An 11,017-nucleotide genomic window follows, 5' to 3' on the forward strand; every position below is an offset into this window, starting at 1 on the left:
AAAGCATAATTTTCTCAAATTATGCTTTTGATGTCCACGGGTCAGTGTTTTGCTGCTGCACAGATGATCTCTTTACCGTTTCCCATGCAGATTTCTGAGCTCCCTCTAACCTCCTCGCTCGAGGTTGACCTTAGCCGTTGTCCCACAACACCTGCTGTGCTGCAGTGACACACAAGCATGCACACATGCATGCACACCGGACTGCAGCCACCCTTCTCTCAGCTGTCAGTGTAGATAAAAGACAGTTAGAACATCAGCACTATTTACTCACCTCTTTCTCAAACAAGGAGGTAGACCTTCCTGCGATAACACAATTGCAAAGTGTACACGCTCTGACATTCTGTTGCTCAACCCTGCAGGTTAAAGGTGAATGGAGATTGGGACTGAGAGCTGAACTACAAACTTGCTTTATCCTGTTTTGCAGGAAGCAATGAGTGAACGAGCTTGGTCTGTGTCACTGCATCGTCTCCATATTGGAAAATTACCTGCTGTTAAGTTTGATGAAGTAATGGAAGCTTTCTTTTTCTTTTTCTTTTTTTCAAAAACATATCAAAGAGCAGGCGACCCCCTCCATCCGCCAACTTCGGAGGTTCAGAAACCCACTTCCTGGTACTTCATCTCAAGGTGCCTCTATGCGTACACCACACAAACAGGAAACAGCCCTCTTTCATCAGCCTCAAACTGCATGCACTTCATGTTCTTCTGAAAGGGTGCAGCAAAGAAAAAGGTGTGCATCACTAACGCTCACCTGATTTAGCTTGAGAAGCCTTTCCTTTGAATTCGTTGTTTCTTTGCTTCTTATCTTATTAAAACCAAATACGCAGAACAGTTTTGAAGTGGCAACAAGTTTCCATCGCTTTCATCTTGCTTCAGGCTTGCACCAAATAAGACAGTATGTGATGTTTTATACGCTGTGCGGCATCTGCAGATACAAGAACACTGTGCAATATTGGTTTTGTTTGCCAAAAACTCTCTTACAAAGAAATATAGAGTATGATATCTTTCAAGTGATGTTAATTAAGTTTCAAGACCCTTGTTTCTTATGAACAAATTCTTGTAGAATTCAAATGAAATGAATGCAAACAGGCTTTTTCATTGTTTCTAAAAGGGGTAGTGCATAGAAACATTCATCTGCAATCTAAGCAATTTTCAGTGTGTTGTTCCCAAACACAACACCCATCTTTGCACAGGTAAAACATTCCATAAAGCCACAAAAAAGAGGCCTTTCAACAAGCAATTACTCTCCATCAGTAGCATTTAAATATACATGTTATATCATCTCATCTTTTTAAGCTGACTCCTTAAGAGCACCTTTGTATAACTCACTTCTAAACAAGCTGTTGCATCGTGGTTGCTGTTGATCATTGCTTTATTTTATAGAAACCATGAATGCTCTTTGGTTTTGAATGTAATCAAGGACTTTCTTTGCTTTATCGTGGCCAACCAGTATGTTTTTAGACCATTTCCAGCTGGTCTAACATGGGATGGGGGAGTAGGTTGGTGGGTGATGAAGAATGGAGGGACCTAAGGATCAAGACTAGACGCCACAAGGCCCAGGTTCTCAGGGATAAAGCAACAAGGAGGCCTCCATGGGTCAGCTGTGATGGGTCAGCACCCACCATTGTACGGAGGGAGTTCCTGTTGCTGCTCCGGTTTTTTTGCAATCTGAGAGAATATAAACATGGACAGACGGGAAGTGTCCAGAGGCCGAGGAAATGCAGAAGGTGCATATCTTGAGTCGAGTGCATAAAGTGGAAGTTGCTACTGAAATCGAATACCACTCTGCTCGCATTAATGGCCAACTTGTGATTGTTATCTGTATTTATTCTCAATGTAAAAACAGAATATATCAAATTAACCCCAAGGCATATTGTGTTAACTATGACTGCACCGTTTATCCCCCTTTTACCTGAAATATCCTTGTGTACATATTGATTAGGTCACAACCTCATCAAATCGTTTTTTTTATTCTTGGAAACTTTATAGTAGCTCCCCCTGATCAATATTTCTGCTGAAACTAAGTATGCCAGGTCTTTGTGTAATCAAGCCTGCTCAATCAGACTTTGACTATCCCCGGGTCAATACCCCTGGCTGCTGCCTGCACAGCTCACCAATCAACTTGCACCACACCGAAACTCCCTTTAGTTCTGTATTATGCATCGAAAAAGCACTCACCTGATCACAGCCTCAAATATAATACTGTGTCCCTCTTTTGTTAAAACCCAAGTTTCCTTGGGTATGATGTTACCAAATGTAACTAGTTTCTTTTTTCCTTCACATTTTGGACAAATGGCAACATTTAAAGTATGCAGTATTAGTCATTAGAGCTTCCTCATAGCCATTATTGAATTTGATACTGAAGAAACTTGAATACTGATTAAGCTCTGGAATTGTAAGGTTTTAGAATAAGACTGATTTTTTTAACTCACATTCATGGGAAGCCCTCTAGAGTTTGAATGGGTACCCAAAACTGAGCATAAACGTGCCCCGTATTTGCTCCATTTCCCAGAACTTTTTACACACCACTCATCACAAAGTTGAACTTTTCAAAAAAATACAGGTTTATTGACTTAACTGCAATCAATACTTACAAAAAGAGAGAGAGAGATAGAAAGTGAGAAAGAAAGAGAGTAAGAGAGAGAGAGAACAGGTTTTCATATAAACTCACAGAAATTACTGTAGTGAAAAAACATTGCTGGGAAAAAAAAAAAAAAAAAAAAAAAAAAAATACATTCAACAGTTTTACTTTCTTTGTGTCAGAATTTGTTCACCTCTTCCGAACACACGAAGGCAACACAGAACAAGTGACTTAAGGAGAGAAAAAAAAAAAAATTTAAAAAAAAAATTGTCCTCCATTATCAAATATAAAAAGGCGGAGAGCCCTTAGCTACCTGGAATGTATTAAACGAGGCACTTCCACTGATCAAGCATCAAGAATCCAATTGAATTGAAAAGAAGATACTTTCAACTCATTTGGTCACAACTATTGCTTGTAATAACAGACTGGGTGACAGAACACATTTCAACACAGCCAGCCTCTGAACTGCTAGACTCTGCTAAACGAGTCATGTTACTAATTTTCTTTTTAGCACCCCTTTAAGTCTACCATCAACCCGAGTAGGAATAGTCCTCTTCAAAGTGGGGACAAGAGATCAGGAAAAGAAAATAAAAATCGAATTAATGTCATAACAGTTAGCTACTGTTACTGTCAGATTACTGTAACATGTGCAAGGGGAGGAATGGATACAAGCAAATCTAGTTTAGATGGAAATGCAGTCCAATAAGAGGGAGTAAGAAAAACAAAGTACAATAAATAATCAAAACGCAAAACAGCTTTTTTTGCATTTTTTTTTTCTTGCTTTAAATTAAGTTTCATTTTGACAAAGTGTAGTTGCAGAACAAAAGTCATTGAAGTACAATATATTAAACTGTGAAAAAAAAGGAAAACTGACAAAAACGTCTTCACAATCTTTAGATTAATATGGAAGATCATAATTTAACATAAAAGAAAATATATTCTATTGTTCATTATCCAGATAAATACAAAAAACAAAATTAACAAAAAATGCATATGATCACCAATAAATATGTTCTGATAAGTTAAATAAGCAGTGACACGCAAACCTTCTGTCTGGAAAGTTTCTCAAATAATAATAACCGTAATAATAACATTAATAAAAAATAATTATCAAATAAAGAAAGCAAAAAAGGGATGTAATGAGAGTAGAGCGCTCCACGGAGCAGGTTCTAAAGTGAAGGAGATGGGAGGGGGACAAGTAAAGTAAAATAGCTTGGAGATCCGATCTTGTCAAGTCATGCGACGTATAACTATATTATGGGAATGCTGGAATTCCCCGGATCGGTGAAGATGAAGGTGTAGGTGCTGGGGGCAGGACAAAGTCTTGCAGGTTTAATGATCAGTTTGATATCAACTTCCTTCCCAAGGAAAAAAAAAAAAAAAAAAAAAAGAAACAGCCAGTGACCAGCAACAGGAGGAGAGGGGGGGCCATAACCAACTTCCAGTTCAAAGTCCTTCCTGCAGACTCACCCGGTTCAAAATTACATAAGACGGGGCTTGACTGAGGGGTAGAAGGAGGTGGGTGGGGGCAAATGAGAAAGAACCAAAACAAACAGTAGTCCATTCACCCTAAACACATGCAGAAACTGCCCAGGCACTTTTTTTTCTCCATTTCTTTTAAAAAAAAACTATTCATATATTTTCAGGGTCTGTCATTTCTCTCCGTTTGTCTTAACTCAGTCTGTAAAAACATCTGCGGTGTAGAGCTACAGTTACATTACTGAGCACCCTCTAGCAAGCTCGGGGGAAGTGGTATCATCAGGGAGGATGGCAGGGGAGAGAGGGGAGGGGGGTGAGGGCTAGTGCAAAGCACACCCCTTTCCAAGGCCACTTGTGCTGCAACACATTCAATAATACATGAAGAAGAAGAAAAACAAAAAGAAAAACAAGTGGCACCTGGCATAAACAGTCAATTCTTGTTCTCATCATTTTCATTGTTCAGTTTCCTCTCCTTTTTTGGCACTATGACACATGGCGGGGTACTTTCTTTTAAAACTTGCTGTGCAGATTAAGTGGGAAGAAATGATAGATTTAGCTGAGGGTTCCCTTAGTTGATTATATCCTCATAATGCTAACAAGGAACTAACGTGATGTGTAAGGGAGCTTCGAGGGCAGAGGGGAGTCTGAAGGGCAGAGGTAGAGGGGAGTGCCATGTTCTTTGTGTCGTCAAATTTAAAAGTCACTAGTGGATACGTGCAGTCTAGTCATCAGTGATGGAGAGGCGGCTGAAGATGGGAAGGCGGCGGGTGTTATCCAGCGTGGGGGACTCTGAGCCACACAGGCTACCACCAGAGCTGCTCTGGTAGCCCTCTTGATCCGACATAGAGTCTGGGGGGCTGGATGAAGACTCCAACATCTGAGGGGACTCCAACATGGGTCTGAAATAGTAAGATGTGCTTGTTGGAGAGGGAGGTGCAGGGGTGTTGGGCTCTGTGCCTACAGGACCGGCATTGAGACTGGGCCCGAACAGGCTGGCCAGCTCCTGGCTGGAGTAGGTGAAGGGATTTCTGCTGGGCCAGTCTGGGATCTCATCAGGGAAGAACATGGGTGGAGGGGTGACTGAGGTGGGGCTGTCTCTCAGCCCAGCTGAGTTGGAGAAACCAGCAAAGCTGTAGCTGTGCTGCAGCCGAGGTCGCTCCATCTTGTTCATAGAGTTAAGAGGAGAGGACTGCTGGGGAGGTCCACGACGCTCCTCGGCATTGTGGATGAAATGGCAGCGAGGCCCGTATGGGCAGAAACCGATGGTGTGGAAGGTGCGGCACAGCTCAGTTTTGTACTTAGGATGGCGGCTCAGGCTGCGCAGTTCATGGATTCCGTGAGCAAACTGGCATTTGTCGCCATATTTGCAGGAACCGTTCTCCTCAAAGGGCCTGCAGAGCTCTGTCTTGTAACGGCTGGAGTTCACTTGGCTGCTGCTGCCAGTGGGACTGGCAGGGCCCAGGCACTTGTTGATGAGCCTCTCGCCCGTCTCGGAGTAGGAGCGGTCTCGCAGGCGGTTCTCCTTGTTGTTGCTGGCATTGCCAACCCCTGAGATGAGTGAGGAGGACTGGTCCGCTGCCTTCAGGCTATTCAGAAATTGGTTCTGGTTGAACTTTGTGCTGCTGACAGAGTGCCGCCGCTGGTACACGCCTCCCACTGAGGGAGATCCCACCGCCTTCCTGTCCAGCAGGGGTCCGGCGGAGCTGGAGATGGGCACGTTGGTGCTAGTGCAAGGAACAGACATGGGATGGGAGACACCCAGGTTGTTGTTGTAGCTGAGAAGTTTGTTCTGCAAGAAAAATAAAGTACAGAAAATGCAAGCATTAGAAAAAGTAGAGCACAAATAAAAATCTACTTTCAGCAGCTCCCTGATTTTTAAGTCCGATTGCCATCCTGATGCAACTCCTGAAAGTGACTGAACGCTTGTTAGGCGAGCCTATAAACCATTTGTACAGATACTCTCCCTGAATAAATAAATAAAAATGACGGGCACTGTGGGACTGGTGGGGCTACACCTCCGCCTGCATGACTGTTCTTTTTTGGCTCAGACCACATTAGCGGATACAGGCCTATAGAACAGCAGCTGGTTTGGCAAGTTGCCCAGGTTAGGAATGTGTGCGCCTGTGTAGTCAATAGGACAGCAGCAGCAGCACATGAGAGGCCTGTGGACTACCAGTGTGGGCTACAAAGAGCCTGCATCATTTGAAAGAGAAAGAAAGTGGCCAAACATTCTGTGGATTACAAGGGAAACCTGATCTGCTTTCACACATTTCCATACTAGTGGAAATGAACAGTTAGTCATGATTTACATAAACACGACAGTGTAAATGAAATCCAACAAACTCCAGAGGGAGGCTAAAAGAAAAACAAAAACGCTTTGAGAGGCAATCTGACACTCAAAACGGGGTATGAAAACGAATTACGCATCAAGTGTTAAGGTGAGATGATGCCGGTAGTTTAAGTAGTTTTATAGGGGCAGAAAGTGGGCTAAAGCCAGCCAAATCTGGTCAATGATTAGCGAGCATGTGGCTGCTCTGAAAGCAGCATTAAAAGTGGCGCAAAAGTGATCTCATTAAAATAAAGAGGACATAAAGCTTTCACTTTAACAGCCGCTGACTGCCGAAACTGCACACCAACCTCAAAGCATAAACCATAGATATTAAAGTTAGCGGATGTGGCGCATGTTGAACATTAAATAAATACACAAGTAAATAAAAACACCATGTTTTTAAACAATTTTTAAATTAACGCTCCCGCAGCGCTTCGGTCCACTTTGAAGGCGGTTATAGCGTAAAACCTCAGGAGACGAGGCCGAAGAGAGGAAATAACAGACGAAGCAAACAAAATAAACACGCAGCTGACTCAAAGCGGAATACAAAGCAATAAACAGCAAAACAAAAACAGCCTCCGCGCAGGCGGCAGAGGGCCGCGGAGCTCGTCATTCCTCCACAGCGGCTAACTCCCCGCTGCTAACAGGCTAACGTCAGCCCACAAGACTACAGACAGACACACAGAGAGAAGGGGGTGGAAAAAGTTAGGAAGCTACCTTGTTCATTACTTCGAAGTCGAAGAAAGGCGATACCACGGCTGTGGTCATCTTTGCAGCGACCGGAATCAAATCACAAAAGTAGTTTAAAAAAAAAAAAGAAAGCCAGTCTACTTGTTAGAAAGTTGCTCAGAGCTACTGAACTCTCCCCCTCTGCCCTGCACCAACCCCGACATTTGCTTTTTAATCAATCGACTGCAGGGAGGAGCTTCAAAAAACGGGCGTGAACTTTCAGTAACTTTAGTAACTGTAGGGAAAAAAAAAAACTTGCATTGGTTTGTCAGTTTATGTGAGATTACTCCAGTGCTGGGTGAGCTTTGAATGCCAAACAATCTTAGGCTACCAGTTAGGAGGGGTAACGCACTAAAAACAAGTTTCTTTTTCTCTTTAACTTGATCGGAGAATGTGAACTTTGGGTTAGATTTGTTAAAAGTTAATTTTGTTGGAGGGAAAAGTGTCTTCAGTTCATAATTAAGCAGCTTAAATATATTTATATAAAACTAAAGTCCGATCAGAAGCCTTCAAAGGCAAGTGAAGAGGAGTAGTGCAATGGAAATCTTGTACTTCTGGAGTTGTTTACTGTATTATCCTGGGGGTTTCAGCTACCATCCACTACTCTGTAATTAATTTACTCTTAATTGCTGGACTGTAACGTCACTTGTGGGACTTTCCGGTGAATTCAGACACTCGCACTTTTAACTCTTTCCCGACCACAGCTATTTCACTGTTACAGCATTCTTCTTCTCAGCCACAGCTCGTTTGTTATTCATTACCAGCAGGTATAAAACTCCTCTTCTGAATTGAATATGTGCATGTCATTTCATCAGGTACTGTAGGCGACAATCTGATACATGAGTGACCTCACTAGATTCGACCGCACTGGCGTGACAGACTACAGAGAGTGAAACCCATATACATGTATTGTGGCTCATCTTGCCCACCCCCCTTCATAAAGTCCATGACATCGGCCATGTGCAGACCCTAATGTCAGGGTTGGGTTGCAGTAGAAAAGGAGAGGAGGGAAAAGAAAAGCAGGGTTGAGGAGGAGGGGGAGAAGAAAATAAGCTGTTAACATACAGAAAAAAAAAGTTGGAGTATGGAGGAGGGGATGATGGCGTGAGGGGGAGATTTATGGGGGACGTTTATTACTACACAGCATTGCTCCCAGGGAAGTGAGGGATGAGGGGTGGGATAGAGAGGCAAACATTCCCTTTCCCCTTCCTCTTCTTCTTTGCCTATACAGGAGCCATGCAGGGGGGAGTGGGGAGGTGGAGAGCTTTGTCTCTAACTGCTAGCAGCCCTGAAGGAGGCAGGGAAGTTGTTTTTGCACTGAAATGTTGAAACGAGCTGAAATAAAACAGGCCAGATTACACCACAGCTTCTCAAGCAAGTATCTGACTAAGGCCTCATGAGCTGACCTTTTTGGAACTCAAACATACTCCTCGCTATGCATTAAGAAAAGTAGATGCAAACACTCCAGAGGTTACTCTGGACCTTGTCAGTGAACAGCAAGGGTGTGTGTTGGAACTTAAAAAAAAAAAAAGAGTTTTACGAGCCAGGCCTGTGCAGAGCAATCTCCCCCTGGAGTGTTTTCACAGACGACAGGGTGGGATGACAGACTTGCTAGAAATCTCGTCTGCAGTTCAAAGGGCCTGTCACTGATTGATTAAGTGGGCCAGATCGATTGTCTCCCTCTAAGGGAGAAACAGCAGTAGAGAGAATCACTTTTTTCCCTTTTTTCTTTTCATTTTGCAAATGCAAAAATCCCGTAGCTGGTGTGGGAATTCGTAATATGTAACACAAGTGAAGAATACGCTCGTGTAACTGTGATGCAGGAGCTGGAAATTTCACTGTAGATACTTGCAAGGATTTAAAGCGCACAAGGTCAGCAGGGCTCTAAACTCAAAAACAAACTACCCACTGACTGATGGAAATGCCTTCATACTGGACCTTGGCCTTAAGAAGCCTCATGCAGTGCATTTGTTTATTTTTAATACTCTCAGATACATCGTGCCTGCTGATATTATTGTGTGACTCAGTTGTCCTTCCAGGTTTAGGAGGAGGCACCTGTTTCCTGCCAAAATGAAAATATATAGAAAAAAGTCAGCCTGCTGTGCTCTCAGGGGATAAAGTCAGATGCTTTAAAAATGGAGACAGTAAACCACTGTAATTACTACCGACAAGACTTTAACACAATACATTGCAAAAAAAAACCTGCATTATTTTACTCTGGACTCTTTCCTTTAAAAAGAAAAAAAATACCTCATAAAGAGTTTGAAATCCAAATATTTTCTGTTGTCACAAATGACAGAAATCTTGCAACTAAGGTGCGTAGAAGCATCATGACGTTTTCACTGACTTCCAAAGGTACAAACACAAAAGGCGCAATCCATATATCAACTTCTCTGGCAGTATTTTCCTCTTACTGTTGACTGAGTTGAGCTCTCTCTTAGGAGACTTGATTTCTGAGGTTTTGTGCTCTCCGAGGTCAAGGCTGTCCTCCTTTTTTTCCCTCCAGGCTCTGCTGGCGCTGGAGTCAGTCACTCCTCAGCATGTGCTGCGTCATTTGATTTCTGCCTCCTGCGCCGTTGACTTTGATGACCCCAAGCTCAGAAGGGAGGATGGGGATTGAGCTTCAGGTCACTGATAATGTTTAAGTGGGATGACAGGATGTTAAATTTTTCATCTATCAGTACGGGAGATGAAAGAAGTCATGGAGGAGAACAACAAATAAATGGGAGGTGACTGTTGTGGCAACAATTTGCTGCAGTTCCACCCTGCAGCCAACAGAGGGCAAAGTTCTTCCGCTTCTCTCTCCTCTGGTCTCAACATTTCTTCTTTAACTCTATTTTTGTACAGTATTTTAAGTCTTTGCACGTTTGCCTAAAACATAACTTTACCTCAACAGAATAGTTCTAGATTGAGTGGGAATTTCTAAGATTAGACCAGCAGGTCAGCTCAGTCAAAGACAGCTCCTTTGTTGTGCGGCTTTGAGGTAATTTAGTGCTCAGTACAAACTTGTGAATTGTGTAATCAGCCTTTCCACAGATAGACTAACATTGGCCTTGTGTGAAGCAAAGGGACTTATCAGCTACAAAACTCACAATTACTCAAACTAGTATTGTGGTAATCTCAAACCGTGCTGCACCACATCCCAGTTAAGGTGACCACAAGCTCATTAAACAATGTATTAAAGAAGAAATAAGTAGTATTTTTACTTTTTACTGCTGCATGGTGCATAATGTGTATTCTGGGGCTTGATAGGGTTGTTGATGAATACCAGTCACTTAGTGGTTTCCACTTAGTGAGATTTCTGCCTCACTAAACAGTCATCCCCCCCCACACACTTGCATTTTCAATTCCTTAATATTAAGGTTATTACTGTATATGCAGCTGTGAGCGGAACATCTCTGCTTCGCAAGAAATGTATTTTCAGTTTGTCGCTGGCACATCTTAGTTATTTCTGCCAGTCATGGGAAAACAACCTTTAAGAGCTTAGTAGTGCCAGTGTAGGTTAGATTTGAGAAGAGGGGACATAGTCAGGGTGAAAAAAGCTATGTTTGTAGTTGCCATTTGTGTTGTAGTGTTGTAGTTGTGTTGTATGTTTCCTTCTAAATAGAAGAAAAACATACAGATTTCCTTAAAATCCATATTTTTATGATAGCCACAAGCATTTCCTCAATGCTAAATCCAACTGCAAAGTACAATATTGTATTTTTTTTTTTCAACTTTATTTGTTATGTTATTAATGCGTAAGTAAAGGTAGTTACAGTGTATCAAATCAATGTTCAGAAGATGGTTGTATTTGCATATATTTTTTTCTTTCTTTTTAAATAACAGATGGAAGGTGACCTTTATTTGAGTACTTAATGTTGAGGAGGAGACACTTTTAAGTGCTGCATTTAGCTGTAATT

At 42.3% G+C, this 11,017-nt stretch overlaps 1 protein-coding gene across 1 annotated transcript; it reads right to left on the reverse strand.

Annotated features, from left to right (window-relative positions):
* Nucleotides 1-2,839: 2,839 nt before the first annotated feature.
* On the reverse strand, nucleotides 2,840-7,266 carry zfp36l1a (ZFP36 like 1 zinc finger CCCH-type a). Its single transcript, XM_006798788.3, has 2 exons — nucleotides 7,104-7,266; nucleotides 2,840-5,846 (listed from the first exon to the last, which is right to left on the reverse strand). Exons 1-2 carry the CDS (start codon nucleotides 7,152-7,154, stop codon nucleotides 4,779-4,781), a joined length of 1,119 nt encoding a protein of 372 aa, XP_006798851.1. The 5' UTR covers nucleotides 7,155-7,266; the 3' UTR covers nucleotides 2,840-4,778.
* Nucleotides 7,267-11,017: the final 3,751 nt, after the last annotated feature.

This window comes from Neolamprologus brichardi, chromosome 19, assembly GCF_056152115.1.
Source record: "Neolamprologus brichardi isolate AB-2024 chromosome 19, ASM5615211v1, whole genome shotgun sequence".
Lineage (NCBI taxonomy): Eukaryota > Metazoa > Chordata > Actinopteri > Cichliformes > Cichlidae > Neolamprologus > Neolamprologus brichardi.